The sequence below is a fragment of the Ornithodoros turicata genome, chromosome 6 (assembly GCF_037126465.1).
Source record: "Ornithodoros turicata isolate Travis chromosome 6, ASM3712646v1, whole genome shotgun sequence".
Lineage (NCBI taxonomy): Eukaryota > Metazoa > Arthropoda > Arachnida > Ixodida > Argasidae > Ornithodoros > Ornithodoros turicata.
In genome coordinates, this window is record NC_088206.1 from 60821081 (window position 1) to 60840649 (window position 19569).

The 19569-nt window shown below is 44.5% G+C and overlaps 1 protein-coding gene across 5 annotated transcripts in view; it reads left to right on the forward strand.

Annotated features, from left to right (window-relative positions):
- The window catches only part of LOC135396874 (uncharacterized), a 151384-nt gene extending 148449 nt beyond the window's left edge, over nt 1-2935 (forward strand). For all 5 annotated transcript variants that reach the window (XM_064628084.1, XM_064628085.1, XM_064628082.1 and 2 more), the window contains one exon: nt 114-2935. In XM_064628084.1, coding sequence (XP_064484154.1) covers nt 114-141 — 28 coding nt within the window. In that variant the 3' untranslated portion in view covers nt 142-2935. The remainder of the gene's footprint in view (nt 1-113) is intronic.
- Nucleotides 2936-19569: the final 16634 nt, after the last annotated feature.

Sequence of the window (19569 nt, forward strand, 5' to 3'; positions counted from 1 at the left end):
TGAATAATTTTGCCTGTATCTTGTTTAGTCTGTTGACTATGTATTCCAAATTAGAGCATACAGTGAACATTTTGCTCACTATTAAAAAAAAAAACTTTTTTTGCTCTATTTAGCTACACCCATGGTCCACCACCAGTATGAAGTGAAGACACCACCCCTTGAAACGTCCCTCCGCTACATCGCTGTAGATGTGTCAGTGATTGGTCTGCTTCCGCACTGCCCTCTGGATCTCGAGACAAGGGGACGATGGAACGATCACCCTATACACGTGTTGGGGCTCGGGAAGTCATTAGATTTCTGTCATCACTGCCATTTTATGTCATGCCCTGCACAAGCGAGCACAAAATGTCTCCTGCAACGAACTGATAAGAGGGAATTTTTGCGGTGCAGCAATATTGTTTTTGATGACGTTTGTTTCTGGTGCTGCATTTTATTTCGTTCTGTTATAGACGTGCCTGCCTGGGACACAAAAATTGAATTGGCATTGGGCGCGCGTAACTGTTATGCCAAACGTACTCATTATAGTTAAAGTAAGAGATTCACAGACAAAGGCATTTAAACTTCATAATATTGGAAATTGCTTATGAGATCCATAATTTTTAGTATAAGAGTATGTTGTTCTTACAATTTCAAGTTTTACAAGGTTACGAAGACTCTCCCTTGCTAGCATTATGCCTCGTACGGAAATACGCATCACTCTTCGCATTAGATGTGCCATGTGACACGTATATGCAAATGACAGTAGCGACATTGTGTTAGCATGTTGCACGTTTTGTGGTTATCGTACGAACCTGCTCTGTTGCTCCCCAGTTTCTGCACAGTATAACCATGCACTGTGGTATGTGACTAAGAAGCCTGTACTGGGGAGCCTGGATTTGTACGAGTGTGCAACGGGACACGTCATTTGATGCGCACGATTGCACACTTCTTCACACTTCAAGTGTTTATGATACATGTATACCAATATAGTGTAGCAGCATGCATTGTGGTGCACATCGTGTCATACCTGCATGTGCTTGCTCATTCGTGGGTAGATATTTTTAGCCGACTGCTGTGTAGTCGGCATTAGTTATGTGTTTCTTGCCATGTCATTCCTTCTGACATTCATTCTTGCCAAGTGTGAGAGGCTCAAAAAAATCCATTAACACATTGAAATTCAGCTTTTCACCTTACGCCTTCATTTGGAAATAAAATTTACTTACATTGTACTCGATTTTTCGTCATCCTCTGCACTTGCCATCAGAGCATTATCTGAGAAATCAAAGAAAATTTAGTAGTATGCAAAATCCATGGATGCTGTGCAGAAATTGAAATCAAATGAACACGAAATTTGGAAACCTTCGGCTATTCCATGGCAGATTATCTGTACATGTCAAAGGATCAACTATAGTTTAACCAATGAACTATCAGTGAACATTATCAGAGTACTACCAAAGATTAGTTGAAGGCTAGCAGGTAGCCAGTAAGACAACGCAAAGCTATGACTTAACAAAGTTAGTTTCATCAAAAACTATTTTGAGCCTTTTTAGAAACAAGTACAAATTTTAGATATAGTGTAACATTTTATTAGGACATGGCTGTTGAACGTTGTGCAGTGTCCAAGGGACCATGCTTTTCCTTTCCACATGCAGTGTTGGTGTACATGCAGCACATATGGTATGATGAGCACTTATTTGTTTTTTTGTGTTTTTCATAGAGTTCTCTTGCCACTTTTCTTCACAGCCTTATACCACAGGACATAAATTCAGTGTCACTACTTGTGAAGGACAGTACCAAGATGAATATCTATCTTGTGGACACAATAATAGTGCCACAGTATGAGATGATTAGTGAGTGTCCAATTCTTTGCATTGTTGAAGTACTGGTAAGTTCTGTTTGCTACAGCAAGTATTTTTTATTTTATTTTTTGTCTGCGTTAGTGTTTGTTTTTGCTTGAATTGAAACACTGGTGTACATTTTTTTGTGCTATGTTAGCACAAGTTTGGTTCAGGTAACGTGGATTCCATTCTAGATACATCTACAATCCAGCATGTGGAATTACAATTTGTGAATGTATTGCGAGGTACAAAGATGTGTGAACCAAGCAATTCATTTATTATGTGCCTTTCTCACATTGATACGTCCCACTTCTGTGTCAGATGTGCAAGTAGTATTTTTATACGTGTCTGTTTGTTACGCATTCTACACAGTAATGTTCATGCGTAGAACTGCTCACAGGAAGTTAGCCTTTACTGTTTTGGAGTACAAGACATCACAATAACGTAAAATTACGTAAAATTTGCATGCTCACACGAACTTTCTACATTTGTCCACAATTTGTGTGTCCTTCACTGTACCATGTACTTTTGCGTCCTGATGAAATTCATCTCGGGCCGTTGTAACTGGCGTCACATTTTTGTAAGTCGTCGTCGTCGTAGTTCTGAGCCATTAACCATTACTCATTTTTTTTAAAAGAAAATCTCCTTCAGGCATTTCAGTGAAATTGTCATGAAGTCTTATATTTTACAGAAAGGTATTTTACTGTATCAGCTCTGTTACTTAGTATTTATTTTTTCATGCTGTCATTACCTTTTTAGTAAAAAACCTATGTAGACTCATTTGAAATGAGATACGTATAAGCATTTACGGACTCCAAGATTGCAGTAAATCGTATCTAGTCAGGTGACAAATTGCACTGCATCAAAAGCTTGTATGAAAACTTGTCATGACGGTTTCACTGAGGCTCTGCAATAGGAAGCGCCTTGCATGTGGTGGATTTATGGAAAGCCAAAAAGAAATGAAGAGAAGTACTATATGACAAAAAGGTATGTATACACTTCCTGCTGTTACTGAAAAATTATGAAAAAATGTGAGAACACAGTATGTTCTACATATAGTTGCTCTTTGTAGCCTTTGTTTTTCTATGTCCCATAAATAAAAGTATAGCTCCACAAAGCTTCCTGTGTAAAAGTTCATTGTGTGCCTTCTGGGACATTGTAGGTCGGAAGCACACTTTAAGCGCTCACCTGCTCATACTGTACACTCATCTTGTATGGTGTGCAGTGTGAAAATAGTCACCTTTGTCTTGTGTTTTTTTTTTCTTTCTGCCAGCTACCACTTATTTGTCTGCTGCAGTGGTTTGATAAGATACTGGATTCCTCTCAGATAAGCATTCCTTTAGGGCTCATCCCAAAAATTATACCAATACTGTTTTTGTTTTTGTTTGCTTGTTTATGTGTGTGCCTGTGGATGGGAGGGTTCTAAACTTGAAATTGAGCTGCGTGAAACATAAGCAGTATGGTTTGAGATATGATCACACGATGACCTAAATGACTATAATTCACAGTATATGTTCATACATGGTGTACTGCAGGTCACCACTTACCACCAGCATCACAATACTGTAGACAAAGCGGCATAGTTCCACCTTTTGGAAATACAAAACTGTTTGTTTCGTCCACTGTACTGAAGCAGAACTGTATTTTATAATCTTGTAGAAGATTGTAAACAAATATCTCAGTTTGAAAGGCAAACCAAACAGTTAGTGAATTAAAAACAGAGCAATGTCAGCTTCTCGTGGCAGACAAGGTTGGAAAATTTGCAGTTGTCAGGGATCAGGCATTTATGGAGAGAGAGAGAAACAGTTCAGTGATAGGAACTAAGAAGTGATAAGTTGTAGAAGGAGGACCCAGTAGAGGAATGAAAGAACAGGCAAAAAAATGGTTTGAAGAATTAGGTTTAGAAAAATTCATCACGTCATTAAAAAACGCGCAAGAGCACTATCTAGAAGTATTCTTGATAGTAAAGTTACATAAACAAGGGTTCCCATTTCGAGCAGTCGTGTCGGAGATGGGAGCTTGGCAACATGCAATACCTTTGTAATTCCATTCCTTTTCCTTGTAATTCCTTTGAAACGTTCATGATCCATTTCAACTAAAAAACTCTATGAATGGACCGGTTTCGAAATACTGCCACCTAGCGGCCGTGAGCAGCTGCAGCCGCCATGTTGCGGGAGACTGAGCGCATCAGACACACGCACGCGCCTACGGGCGGGAAGAACGGCGTACGGGATTTATGCTCGCTGCATGATATACGTGCCTGTTTTTTCGTTTTTTTGTTTTTTTTATTTTTATTTTTTTGTCTTTTTTGTTATGTCTGTGGAAACGTTCCTCGTGGCTGGATGGGTTGACCGATCTATCCAAGTTGCCAAAACTTTCGGAAGAAAGCATGGCGTGGTTTGGCTTGTCACGGCTAAATTTCAGAAGTTACAACTTCTACACTGATCAGTTTGTGGTCGCATCTTCAGTTCAAGGAAATCACACAAGGGGAGTGAAGAGAGTATTTGGCTCGCAGCCTGCGTGTCCACATTTCGGAGAATTCAGATTTTGTGTTCGGACTATTCACCTGGATCACATTTTGACAGGTGCATATTTGGGACGCTTTACACTAAGAGCAGTCAGTTAATTCGTTCGTTCGTTCGTTTTCCTTACAAACAAACATTATTATAGGCAGGCAAGTTGTGTACTTCATCAAGGCATCGTGCTACGAAAGTAAGAAAAAGGCTCATGACCCCTATACCTGTCACTGGTTTGTTTGGGTCAGATGCAACTGTTCGTGATGGCGTGCGTGCCCTTGCTCTGCTGTGGCATAGTTGCTTCACAGAAGCTCATCTTTACTACAGGGCAGCAACTACCTCTTGAAATTGTGGTAAAAAAAAAAATCTTTAATCCCATTTGATTCGTATATATATCAAAAACAGTAAGAAATGCCGGCGCATATAACATTATTTGTAGTGCTGCAAGCAAGTTATGCAAGGAGCGTATGGAAAGAAGTTTCAAAAACCAGATTAAAAGAAGCGGGCTTCCCAATAATAGTAACTAATGACACAGCCCATCGGGTGTTTAAACAAGTAAGTGATGAAAAAGGTACAGAAGGATTGAATGTAGATAAACGAAATTGAGCGTTATACCACACGTACATAAAGGGCTGGCCGTAGATTAAAACAATTTTCTAGGCATTATGGGGTAGATGTAGTATATATTTACAAAAGGAAAATCGCCTAGTGCCTTGATGAGGAAAGTAAAAAGAAAAGGGTTGCCAGATTAACCATGAAAAGTATATTAATTGTCACGAGGCTGGAGTTTACAGGTTAAATGTAGTAAAGTACACATAGGCCAGACAACCAGGAGGGTTAAAAGAACGTGCGGCTAATTTGATCAAAACTTATAGTACATTGGAGGAGCATACGCAAATTTGAATGATGTGAGCCGATATTTAAAAATACCACAGTACTGTCTAAAAGTAGAAAACAAGGAGCTTTGCTGTTCATGGAATCGAAAGAAGCCAAAAGATTAGGAGGGAATTGCCTCGGTAAGGCTTCAATACACTTATCTAAGAAGGTCGATATAACTTCATATCAGGAAGAAAGTATCCGGATAAACACGTGGAAAGACCGGCACGAGAAGAGGATAAGGAGGGTAACGTTTAAAAGATAATGTTTTGGTGGAATAAACCTTTGCTTGGCAGTTCAGTGCAGTTGTTGTGTATCGTTCCTCGCCTCGTCCTTTGTCCCTCTTTTAGGCCCACCACTGGGGGTTTTATCGCTTTTAATAATGTGTAGTGTACAATAAAATGTGTTGGGACGCGTGGCGAATACAGTTTGGAAGGAAGGCATCAAATAGTGCTATTCCCGAAAGTGAAGCCTTCATACACTTCCTTTTTCTTTTATTCCGTGTGAGCGCCGCGTAGCAACTGTGGCTATGAGCGGCGTACAGACGTGGACAGATGGAGAGAGGACCGCAGGGAGGAGTGGAGGACATACACTTCCTGTGTACGAGCTCTGCAGTTTGGGACGAGGAGATTCTAGACCGCAAGCGTAGGTGAGTCGTCTGCTTTGGAAACTGACGAGCGGTTGCTGCGCGAGTCTCATGCACGTTATCGTTATATTTAAAGCTCGCGCGCTTCAGAGCCGCTGTGATAGGCTCGCGCAAGAGCTCGTGGGGAATCACGGGCCGAAGTGGTGCATTTAACGCGCGTTATGGGATAACGACAAGTTGAAAATCGGGCCCAGGGCCCCAATCTTCAACTGTGACATAGCATGTGTTAACGCTATATATTTAAAGTTCGCGCGCTCCAAAACTGTTTTGATATAGGCCCTGGGGCCCGATCTTCAACGTGTCGTTATGCCATAACACGCGTTAAATGTATCACTTCAGCCCGTGATTCGCCACGAGCTCTTGCGCGAGCCTACCACAGCGGCTTTGAAGCGCGCGAACTTTAGATATCACGTTAACACTTGCTATGTCACAGTTGAAGTATGGCGGGCTAGAAGGACAGCCCTATATAGCCCGCCATAGTTGAAGATCGGGCGCCTTGACGCTGCTGTACTTGAATTTTCATGGGAAGAGCTCACCGTGGAAGGGCTGTAGCTCATCTTCTTAACTTTATCCACAACCCGCAGGAAAGGGAGCACGTCTTTTTGCGGAGTTTTGCCTTCGCGTCCGCAGTTAGGCAGGGGCGGATAACATTAAATAAAGCGTTGCTTTGAAGCCTCAAGTGGATACAGCCGCCAAAAAGCCGATTGAACGCAATATGAGCAAGCTATCATCAATTGTGTAACCCGCCATGCTATGTCCATGGTATGGAGGGGAGCACTTCGAAACTTTGAAGGAAAGGGGGCAGATATCCCTCTCACTATAGTCTCTAAACGTGATCTTCAACGCCTGTAATGACATGTCCATAAGGTCAGCTATCTCCAGCAAGGCAAGCTGATGTCGTTTCTGTCGTAGCAAATGAAGCTGCCGACGTGTACCCGCAGTCACCCGCGCAGTCTGCGATTTGCGTGGAGAATTTCAGTGTCGCTGGCTCGCTGCCATGCAGGTAAAATGCGGGTATACCCGTAATCAGTGGTTTATCCAGAATCCCTAGCCTAGAGGGGTGTTGGAAAAAGCTGGAGGGGGGGGCTCATTATTATAGTTACATCATTGCAGCTTAACGTATCATTACTGACATGTGTCTAAAGCTGAAATCGCAAGGGCACCTCCTGTACGGGGTACACAGGTGAAAAAATTATGGGGGTGTCACTGATCATTTGGCTGGGGGTGTTAGGGGGGTCTGGATAAATCACTGCCCGTAATGCATCCGCGGGTAGTGCGAGTAAACACGCATTACACGCACCCACTAAGCTAACGTTTTGCCATCCTAACTTATCATACCCCCTCCGTTTTCGTCACCGAAAAAGCCTGAAAAGTATTTTTCTTTCTTTCCTTTATTTTGTTTTTTTTTTGCGTAACCTATGGTCATTTGACCAGTTTTCACTCAAGTAGATGACAAATTGGGCAGCGAACATTGTGCGAAACAACACTCGCTCATCGTGGAAATTCCTCTCGTCCCTTCCAACTGTGCTCTATAGACCTCTACCCGAGAAACGTCATCGTGACGTTGGTAGACATACTAAAACCGAAACAAATAGGAAGGGGAGGGCTGGGTTCCACGAACGGGCACTTGTTCGCTACTTCCTATTGAACGAAAAATAGGGCTGAAGGTCGCGTCCCCTTCAGGGACCATCGTATTTCCCTGAAGACCGCGGCTTTCGGGCGCGACCTTGTTCGCCCAGCTTTGAGCATAGTTCAACTCTACCAAATTGGTGGTGCTGTCGAACAGTATGACGTCATTTGTTTACAAACAGGGAGAGGTCCATTCCGGCGACACGAAAGCCGCTTATTTTATTTTCTCACAATACACCTCTACCCGCGGAACGTCATCATGACGTTGTTAGACAGACTGAAACCGAAACAAATCGGAAGGGGAGGGCTTGGTTCCACGAATGGGTACTTGTTCGCTGCCTCCTATTGAAAGAAAAGTAGGACCGAAGGTCGCGTCCCTTTCAGGGACCATCGTAATCCCCTGAGGATCGTGGCTTTCGGGCGCGACCTTGTTCGCCCCTTCGGGCGTAGTTCAAGTCTACCAAATTGGTGGCGCTTTCGAACAGTATGGCGTCATTTGTTTACAAACAGAGATATGCCTATTATCGCGATAGGATTGCACTACAGTCACGGCTTGGAGTCTGAAATGCCACCGATCTTCAGTGCTTGGAATGCAGCGTTGCTTCACGAGCGAGATTCGAAGGAGAGAGATGCGCGGGTTACGTTTTTGAAAGGGACGGTCGCATCAGTTCCAGTCGATTTCGAAACTATAGTGTACCATTTTATTCCTCGTGTACCGCTGACCACGGTATCGAAAATCTCACGCGAAATAGTGGCGTAGTTTGACTGTTTTTCGATGGAATACATGACAAGAACAGATGCCGGATGTTAAGAGTATGCCGGAATTCCCTCTCTGGAAAAAGGCGTAAACGTCATTCCCTACACCACCAATCAGAGCACGGCCTTGAAAAAAGGAATGCCTTTGCCGTACGGGCGTCTAGCTGGACGTCGCCTTTCTCCTGTAAGCGCCATCCTCTCACTCCTCCGCTTAGGAAGTGATGTCGCGCCGCTGGATCCTCTGCAGCTGCGGAAGCAGGGCTAATCCTTAAAATTCGTTAATTTAATATCGAAGCACTTTTCGGGCGAAAAGAATGAGCCAGGTAGATCGTCGGCCGATGCCGAACATAAATGGTATCGGTTTCATGGACTCGCTATAGAACCAAAGGAATATCATGTGCGGATTTGTGAGCCATGTTCTTTTACGGAACATGATAATTGGAGAATGTCCGGCGGGCTGTTTAGTGTCCCTTTTAGCATGAACTTGGGGCCACCCACCCACGAGCCGATACTCTTACCACTTGGCCGAGTAACAGTGATGGATGGCGCCAGCTGACGATGGTCTTGCACTGGGAAGAGAGCACAAGAAAGCACAAAATATGAACAATGAAAGTTCCAGAACGCGGTCACGCTGTGCTTGCCTTGTGTGTTTCCTTGTTTCTGCACAGGGGAGAGGGTAAAGTGTGGAGAAATCACCTGACAAAGTGTCTGTCCACTCACAAGGCAGTAACTTATTTGGGTGAGGAACCAATGAGGTCGCTGCACGGGCAATAGGGGAGAGAGAGAAACTGTGAAGCTGCACCAACACCACCTAGATGCAGAAGGTCTGCTCTGCTTACTCGTCGATGTGACGTAACAACTAAGAGTCAATCAGGATCGTGTGTGCGGTAGCCAATCACGAACGAACTTTCAGCTGTCGTAGTCATGGAGACGGACCACCGTCGTCTGCGAGTAGTGGCTGAACGTCCCCGCGTACTAAATGAAAAAAAAAAAAAAATTAAAATAAACCGCGAAACGATCCCATATCTTTCTCAAGACTGATTTCCTGGAAAGCGTGTTGCACTTTTTTTCTACAGATTCGGATCTCCAGGTTCCAAGTTAGCTGCAATCATTTGCGAGTTCTTGAATTCGCAGAACGGTGACTGGCAGTAGTAGACCGAATTCTGACTTTATATGTCCACGTAGCGAAGGTGCCAGAGGAGGCAATAAGCGGGCATTCTTTATCTAGTTTACTGTGTTTACAGTTTACTGTCTTAAATTCAATCTTCGCAAAACGACACTTCGTTCGATATAAAGTCAAATGAACTGCGCTATGTAAGCATCGCGTGCAAAAATTGCGCAGGCGTAACGTTACTGTTTCTCTAAACGTCGCTATGCGACCGTCGGGCGCAACATTTCAATCCATTTCCATGCGAACAGCACTTCCGAAAATCGGTTCCGTCCATTAGAAATCACCCGTGGTGAATTTTTAATGCCTCTCTTCTATGTCTTACGAGGTTCGCGGAGGCTTTTCGGTGGATTGTACGGGGCGCGTGCCTGCGTCCGAAATGCGGTGCTTTCTATGTAAATGTTACCCTTATCTCGTTCCGAATATTGCTAGCCACGCTCTCCATCCCGATACTTTTGAGAACGTTTTACAAATGAGCTTCGTTTTTCTATGTGCGCCGTTTGACTACACGCTGGAAATTTCTTTCTTTGCCTTCTTCGATAGCTCTATATGATGTTTCTACGTATATTTGCTTTTCAGAGGAGGCTGTAACGGAACTGCCTTTCTTATGGCGTCATGCATAGGCACGTATCGAACGTACGAGTACGTTGCTTTGCTCGATAAATTGCTGAAGTATAGCCAATGACGATGAAGTAATTGCTAAATTGTGGGTGGATTTTTGATAATAGTTGATAATACATGTCTTTACATCGCGAGACAGTTATGATCAAGCGCGAGGCTTACTTTTCATTACAGCTTTATTTTGCACTTACAGGGTGGGTGCAGATAAAGTAGCCCCACGTTTTCGCACATAGTTCCCTGCATACCATACGGACTTCCGGCGGCGCACGACGGTGCATTTATGCGATGAAAATCGAGAGAAAAAAAATCGTGGTAACCAAACTCTGCGCAATAAAATCGTTAGCAACGCGAACGTCGCTCCGTGTATTTCCAGTGGGTCATGGCAGTGTAGCACAGTTGTATCGCCCTATACCGCTGGGGGTACCATCCACGCAGAAGCAAAAGATCTGGTACGCCTAGCGGTAGCTAGACGCAACTGTGCCGTGACCGCCATATTGACTTCTGCATAGGAAATTCGGGATGCACGGAGAGCAACGTTTGCATGAGTAACTTTTTTGTTACGTGGAGTTTGGTTACTACGACTTTTTTGTTCGTTTTCATCGCAGAAATGCGTCATCCCTCGCCACCGGAAGTTCATGCGGTAAGCAGGGAACGCCATACGTGCATAAATGTGGGGCTACTTTGTCTGCACCCACTCTGTACTTTACTTGCACGAAGCGACTATTTACGTACAAAGGTCGTTCAAGGTCGACCTGTAGGTCTTTATTTCTTTAAAATACGATGGAAAATTTGGGAAGCACCAAACTACGTCAGTCTTTTAAAGTATTCGCCGTGCGCATCTAGACACCACTGCCGCCGCTATTGCAACTCTTTGATGCCTTTGGCGTAGAAAGAGGTGGACTGCTGTCGTATAGCCACTGCAAGACTGGAAATTACTGGGGACAAACTCTCTCAGGGAAACTTGCGCAACGCCCGGCAACGGTGCATTGACAGGGAATTGGCCACTAGCGTAGTCCCTTGCAAGTTTAATTTGCTGCTTAAATAGTTAACTTTTTTTTTTAAATAAAAGAATACTGGTTCAGTGGTCGCGTTACTCAGGGCCCTTTTCCGAAGAACCGTTGACTGTTGAAGAACGTTCATCCTTTTGCAGTACTTGCAGCACCGTCGACTTTAGTGGAGAATTACTCTTATACGAAGAGAAATTCGTCGCGCTTGCTCGCATGTGCAATAGCCCCCATTGCGAACTGAAACGATGTTCCCTTCCTCTCGTTAGACTGCATGGTGACAAACGAATGGAACAAGCATGCAGCTAACAACCGGAACAAAGAACCACTGTTAATGGAGGCGGAGCTCCGTTTACACCGTAAATGTCATCGTGACTTCGCAAGTTGCCAACGGGTGTTGAACTTGCCGCCGCCGAAACGACACTGGATGTGGTGTCATTCTGGTTGCGACGAATGACCCTTGCAACCAGTGTGTGGCCACTTAGTGAAGAAAACGGCTTAGACGGGTTGCACGTGCAGAATGGCCCTCATTGTGAAACGCATGAGGACATCAGGTAATTCGGCATTCAGAAATATGTATTTCTCTTGACGGTGCATGCCATGTACGGCCCATGAGCACCACAACTCTGCCTATGGAAAGACGTAATCTTGAACATAAAAATTTGAATGATATCATTGAAGCCAATGGTCTTTGAACATTTCGAGCACTACTGACGCTGGGGTCGATCCAATGTTCCTCGAGAGGTTGGAACGCTGTACACCAGATGCCGGTCCGTGCGTCCTTCCGTCTCTCCATCTACATCAGGCAAGAACCGATTTTGAATTTGAATAGCGTTTGAATTGTGTAACAATAATCTACACGCATTTTTCTTCGACATAACGTGGTGTGTGAGTCGAGAGCACAAGCATAGATTTTCGAATGCCAGCCACGTAATGTATTAACTTTTATACCGAATTTCAAGACTTTTTGTAGCACTTTTTGTAGCACTTTTTGCAGGTTTATTGGGTGCTTTTGTTGAGCTTTTGGTTGTTAACTAATCACGAGGCTGCCAGCTGCGGTTTTCGAGCAGCACTGACATCTTCAATGACGTTTGACGAACCTCCATCGAGTCGAGAACCATCCGAGTCAACGGTAACTCAAAGTGACCGTGTAGTGGCGTCGAATTACCATTCAGTTCGCTTGTGACTCACGTCAATCACCATTGAAACGCCCGTGTGACAGCGGTATAAGACAGCCGTCCCAAAAGGCGAGTCCAAATCTTCCCAGCTACTCTCTTTACCTTCCAATCATCTTCACTAGATGCCGCCTGCCTCGTCCTGTGCATGTATGCGAAGGTGTGTTAGTGAAACATGTAGGAGAGAGCGTGAAGAGGTTGCACTGTTGCACTCGAAAAACTTCACCGTATAGCACGCTCTAGGTCAACCATTGCCACGAACGATGGGGGTTTTTGCTTCTAATTCAAAAGCGGGGCTTTTTGTGTCGATTATCATATATCCATATTGGCACAAAAAAAGCGTACCCCCCTCTCTCTTCGAATCAGAAGCGATAACCCTATCATTCGTGGCAATGGTTGACGCAGAACGTGCTATGCGGTGAAGCTGTTTTTAGAGTGTGAGAGTGTGCCCTTGTTTTAGCGTGTCGCTATATTCCCATGCTCTGGCATTTGGAAGCTTATGTGTTTGTGCTATAGGCTACTAGCTAGCCCCAGCTTTGTTACTTTCCCTGGTCTTCAACGATGTTCCCCCCTATAGAGTTGTGACTTCTGATTGAAGCAGTCGGTATTCGGGTCGGTATCGGAGAACGCGGCACATATCCTTGGGGATGGAAATCGCTCCATTGCCCCCTGGATGGGCAAGTTATTTATGCGGCGGCGATGTACGAAAAGCCGTAAAGGAACGACGCATAAATGGCTTCATAATGGAGCTGCACCGCGTATTAATATGCAGACATCGGTAGTACAGATGGCACACCTGCATTAATACAGCGCCATGTACACTGGGAACAATTATGAAATATTTGCTTGTTTATTCCGCTCCGCGAAGCGTGGTTGTGGACGCAATAAAAACACATTCGTGAAGTATAGGTGCAATCATGGGGTTATAAATTCTCAAACTTGCGGCTTCTAATTACGGTCTCTCTCTCTCTCCCTCTCTGTATTCGTTGAGATGATATCAATGTATACCTCGGTGGCGGCGTTGCACCTTTTCAGCTGGATGCTCCTTATCAGCCTTTTTCTTCATTGTCTTTTGGTTCACATTTTGGTAGTCTGCGCCTTTCTTTGCACTTGTCTTTCATTGCTGGAAGTTTGTTAATCTTGGGACGTTTACTCGATTATAGATGGTGCAAAGTCAACGAATTCCAGTGGTGGGGGGTCGAAACCCCCTTTTATTTCGGATATTCCACATTTCACCACAATGATGCTCCACGTATCACAGGCCGTGGTTTACGCCGATTCGTTGACTGCACATTCTTCCCCACGTTGTTCCATTCACTCTCACATGAACGTGCAGACAGAGGCAAGTTTAAATTGCAGAGGCTGAAACTATATGGAGAATAATAAAACAGAATTGCGCAAATAAAAACTGTAGGTTAGGTTAGGTTAGGTTAGGATAAGCATAATGTTGTTGTATTTCGTTTTACAGGTCTGTATTTCTTACATGCAGCCATTGCTGGATCACATCGATGATATTCCTCGCCGTGGAAGAAGCTATAGTGTCGTATTTGTATATCCGTCGTAGAAATGCCCGAATTTGAGTAACGTGCCCTTTCGTTTTGTTTCCCGTTATTCGTTTTCGTTTTATCGTTAATTCGTCATTTTTCTTCTTGTTCATGCACAACCAGCTCGTCTCTTTTTAAATATATTTGGTACAAATATGTTGAAATAAAAACCACTGCGGTGCGATACAAGGACGCAAAGTACTGTATCCTTTAATTTTGCACCATTTAATTTTGTGACCCCGATTTTTCGCGAATCAGACACAGTCCGCACATAGTCGCGGTCACTAATCTGGATGCTAAAATTCGTGGCTTGACTTGCTTACTTTGCGGCACGCCCGAGATTCCTTCATTGCTGCATTTAATAAAAGGCATCGCATACGGTGCTGTGAAGCACTTGAAATGGCTGCTGGCACTCCATGGAAATTAAAAAAGAAAATAAATAGAAAAAGGAAAAGCATGATGCAGTCGTGCCACGCCTAGGATCATATGCGCGCGGAATAGTGGGGGGGGGGGGGGGAACGAAAAAAGGAAAAAGAAAAGGTCACTGCTACCCCGGGCGCGCATAACCAGCACCGAAAGGACCTACACCGCCGCCACAACGCACTAAATAGTACAAAGAAAAAAAAATGAAGCGGAAGAAATGTAGTAGAGTGTCCACAGCGGAGGGAACCGCCATGCGATAAGCAACGACTCGAGCGAAGCTCGTAAGTTGAGCGGGACATCCGTGAATGCATCAAGCTCATTTTCTACCTCGTCTGTTATCTTTCTTGCCGCGTGTTTTCGGCGTGAAAGCCTTCCTATGCAGCAGTTACCGTACCGTCTATGTATAAGAACATGCGGCATTTTGCAAAGAAGAGGTGACTTTCTCTGTCCTCCCGCGGTACCAATTTATTCCGAGCGTTCTTTTTCTTTTTTTTTCTTCTTCGTTACTTAAACTCCGTTGCGGTGAAAGCGTCTGGGTGCACTTTAGTAGCGCAGTCGGCACAGAGTAAATTTTGCGTGTTTCTTGTCGTCGTCCGTTTTATTTTATTTATTTGTTTATTTTTTGAGTGGCTGCTACTCAGAGCACGCAGACGATCGTAAATTTGAGGCGACTGTGCGGGGGTCTTCTGCTCTGCTAGTGCGCGTGTTGAGCACCAGATGGGGCAGCAAGGCGGCGCTTCTGCTGGGGACACCGTAGAGGAGCTGGTGTTTCCTGCATTCATAAAACAGAACTTCACCACATAACACGCCGAAGGTAAAGCGTTGATGATTACCTAGCAGTCCCCACTGTAAACATGGAAAAAAATGTATCAATAAAGACTCTCTCTCTCTCTCTCTCTCTCTCTCTCATTGCACAGAATGATACACTCTAAAGACATAGATAGCTTCACCGATTAGAACTCTCTGCGCCAACTATTTCTAGGAATGATAGGGTTATCGGTTCTGATTCGAAAAGACATGAAGGCGTACGCATTTTCGTCTCAGTTATCATATACCCAAATTGACACAAAAAGACGTACGCCCCACACTCTCTTTCGAGTCAAATGTCATAACCCTATCATCCGTGGCATCAGTTGGCGCAGAGCGTGCTATGCGGTGAAGTTCTGTTTTTAGAGTGTTGACAGCCTCGCTAACTGAAAGCTCCTAACCGAAGCTCCTGCATCGATTTGCACTTTGCGTGTTTATACATTTGGACAGGCTGCCAGCCCTGCAGAACATAATTGTGTTCCTCGTAACCTTCTGACTACACTTACTGAAATGTTACCTACTTATGCACTTCTGATGAGATCGGCCCCACTGGTTAAATAGGAAAGCATATACACACTACACAGGCCAGATGTGGGGAAAGATAAATGACGAGGAAAGCCTAAGCTTCGCTGGGCACAGCGTACAAAGTACGACACTGACGACAAGGGTTTCTGGTAGGGATGCGCCAACCGAATCCGCGAATCCTCGAATCCTAGGCAGGGATTCGAGATTCGAGAGTCCTAATCCCAGTGCCCAAAGCGAATCTTTCGAATCCACCAGCCACTTCTTTTTTTTTTTTTTTTTCAAATTGGCGCTTTCGGAGTCCACCGGAAGCCTGATTGGCCGACAGGTGTTTTCTTGTTTGTTTGTTTACATTGCTCTGGACTGAAGGAGTTTAGGCAGGAACTGTTACATCACAAGTTTAAAAGTCAACCTTGTTTTGCTTTTGATTGTTGCTTAGTTTTATGGAAATAATTCAGACTCGAGTATTTATGTGTTTCTTGTAGTCGATGAACGACATGTTAAATAAATTACGTTTAAGAAGAACTATATGGGTATATTTTCTCCTGAAACTGAAGCACCATTTATTTATTTATTTTTCATTAAATAAAGGTATCGTATTCTGCTTCAAAACACTTTTCACTATAAGTGTGTTTTTTTTTCTTCCGACTTTTTAATCTATTTTTAAAGAAAGGATTCGAAAGGTCCGAGATTCGTAAGATTCGTGGATTCGTAGAACCTTCCTTGGATTCGGATTCGGATTCGGATTCGAAAAATTCTGGATTCGTCCCACCTCTAGTTTCTGGCCTGGCCTGCCTTCCGCTGGCTGTCATTCTCGTACTTTGTGTGTTCTGGCTCTGCCCAAGCTCAGCCTTTCCTTGTCATGGCCCCATGCTGAAAATTAATGGGGACAACATTCCTACTATGGCTCTTGATAACTGTGCTCGTCAGTGGTCAGCATGACGGCACTAAAATGACTGACGTAACGGAAACGATAGATTTGGTCATAAAAACAACTGTGTGATAAACTCCAGAATACTGCCCCCTTTAAACGACAGCGCAGGGAAAGTAGTCCCAAAGTTCGACTTTTGGGCCTCGCAGTAACGTTTCATGTTTTTTACACAGATTGGATTGGATTGGATATGAAAGAGAAATATGGAGAGTTTCTTCCGCATCAGGTTGCCCACGGGTGTCACCAGTGGTCTACCCAGAATTGCGTCCTTGGGGGGGGGTTGAGTTCTGCAAGGGGTGTATTTACATGCTTTTCACTCAATATTGCGCAATCTCACAAGATTTTAGGAGGGGGTCATCTCCAGATTTGGTGGGGGGTGTTAGGGGGTGTAGGGTGTGTGTGTGGATAAATCACTGGGTGTCACTATACGTTTATGACTCTGTTTCACGCGCGCGCATGAGAACAAACAAAAAAAAGTTCACGTCCGTTAATCCTTCATGCTAATCTGTAAGCACGGTGCGAATCGGATTAAGATCGGCTAAGCGTGAACATGAAACGGATGGTGCACGCGGTGCGAACGTTTCATCTGCATCCCTGACTTTTCGAACTGAAAACCATTCCTGCTTTATGTACCACACAGGGCAAAGCCGCAACACGCTTGTTGCATAAACATGGTGCTTTCTCTCCAGATTTTCTGAACACGGTCCTCCAGAAGGGTGCGTCGCGCTGACTTTTTCTTCTTTTTTTTTTCACGGGGGGGGGGGAGGGGTCACGTGTCGGTCACGTGGTACGAAACTGCGAAGGGTCGGGATTGCCCGTGCAACATTTTTACGGGGCATTCAACGAGCGCGTCTGTTAGACTTAATCGGATTAACTTGAAGTGGTACTCGAGTTTAGCGTTCCCGTTTATGCCGTATATTTTGCATAATCTCGAAACGATGCCTCAGCGTTATGCGTGTGGGATAACTCGTTTCCGAGCAGTTCGAGATTTGGAAAATTTATGTTTGGCGGGAATGCACAGATTCAGGACTGGACGTAAAATTAGCGGAGCAAAATTATTGAGCTTCGACGAATATCGGGAAAATTGACATGACGACTGAGGAGACCGACCTCGGTGACTCAGTCGGTAGCATGTTCGCCTCCTGATCCCCAGGTCGCGGGTTCCAACGCGGCCGAGGACGCCAGCAACTTGGTGGCAAGGTACAAGTTTCTTCAACACGCCGTCTTCCGCGAGGGACGTTAAATACGGGGTGCCGCGTGGTAAGCTTTCATCGCATGTTTAAATAACCCTCAGGTGGGCAAAAACAATCCACAGACCGACCGCTGTGGCGTCAATCATGATCTCAGTTGTCTCGGGACGTAAGACTAAGTAAAAGCCCCAATTACTTATTTATTTACGACTGAGGAGACCGAGATTTGTTGCAGCATTTACGATGAAAGCATTTATGTGATAATAGATAACGTTATCTCCCAGCCAAATCCTCGGGTAGCAACCTGCCGGAGACGAAACGCCCCTTTCATCGTTTCCCCATGCAGATGTTTGACTGTTTCCAGGTGAAACGCTTCTGGAAAAATTGCGCAGGAATGTAACTGAAATGAGACTCAAATACCCGACAGTCCCGGCCGGTGGGATTTCGCCAGCAGCGCTCGAATATTTATCATAGATGTAATAGCCCCCTCCTCGGTAAATTGCCACGCTCAGTTTAAAGCACAACGAGAAATAAAGAAATAGCGGGAAGAGGGTCGGTTACAGGAGCAGGGGTCTCAAATTAGGCCGTTTGTATGCGATACTAGCTCTCACACACATGTACACACCCTACCCGGCACAACGCCGTGCGGGCGCTGCTGTACAGTGGCATTGTAGATGGCGCTCTGCGCTGAATCTGCGTCTGCAAAACGCCTTATCAACTCCCACATACCCTTGTCAGCACGAGCTCGCATTGGGATCTCCGTTTTCTTTGTTATTTTATATTGATACATATGAGTCACACTTTCGAGGACCCCGTCACCTATTCCTGACACCTTGGCTTCGGCATTGTAACTGCTACACAACAAAATGAAAAGCGTACAAGGAATCTCGTGGTGATTATCGCACTATTTTTACAATGTATCGCGAGAGAGAGACACCCACGCGGATTCCACGTAACAGCGATATCAGTCACACGATTGTATCACACTGTCTTCTGCATCGCAGGGGTACTGCCTCGTAAAAAAACTGAAACCTGGCGCCTCTCGCTTTTTCGTTTCTTTTCCGTTTCCTCTAACGACTTTTCTCACTAAGAGGCGGTTTTGTATCGTTTATTTTCACAAAGTATACACACCGATCTGATCTATTTGCGCATGTATAAGTACTTTCCCTTATCGAACCGAATTTCTCGCCAATTTCGGTTCATTCCGTACACATTCTTGCACTTGCTTTTACTTCTATCCCCGATAAACCTCTTTCGAAGAGAAAAAAAAAATATTGCAGACGACAGACGACTCTTTTTTAAAGCTGTTACGACAGCGTTTTTGTTTTCTTTCTTTCCTTTCTGGAAGCTCTCCCTCCAATATCCTGCGCGGCTGGAAATATACTACCACGGCCAGGTCGTGTCTCTTGATGACAGAGCAGAGTTTATCAGATTTACCTGAAGATTTATCTGTTTTCTTTAGGTACATGTACCTCCCTGCTATTCTTATTGCTTCCTCTCTGCAAAGTGTTTGAAAACAACTTTTATGACCCGAGCCGGCGTTAAATTTTCTAGGGTGTCCATCCCCGGCGTTTGTTTTGTACGTTATTACATTATTTCGCGTTTGTCGCGTAGGTTCGGTTTTGCTTTTTGCATGTGCCATTAGTTGGAGTCGCGGCGCCGCCCCAGGTAATCGCCCTTCCCTGCTGCTGCTGTCATTGTTGCGGCGGAGCGGTGTGCCACGCAAGTAATTTCACTAATTTTAGTATGCAAGTGATCCGAGAAAACAAGGCTATGCTCATCATCACCTTATTGGATCGCCCACGTCATCGTCTATTTGTTCTATGTTTTCCTCTGCATCTTTTAATTCGTGTATTATAGTAATGTCGTCGGACGTCACACGTATTTATGAGTGCTGTGTCATGCTCGAACTTATTCGAATGCCAAAGGCAGTAACTGTGACTT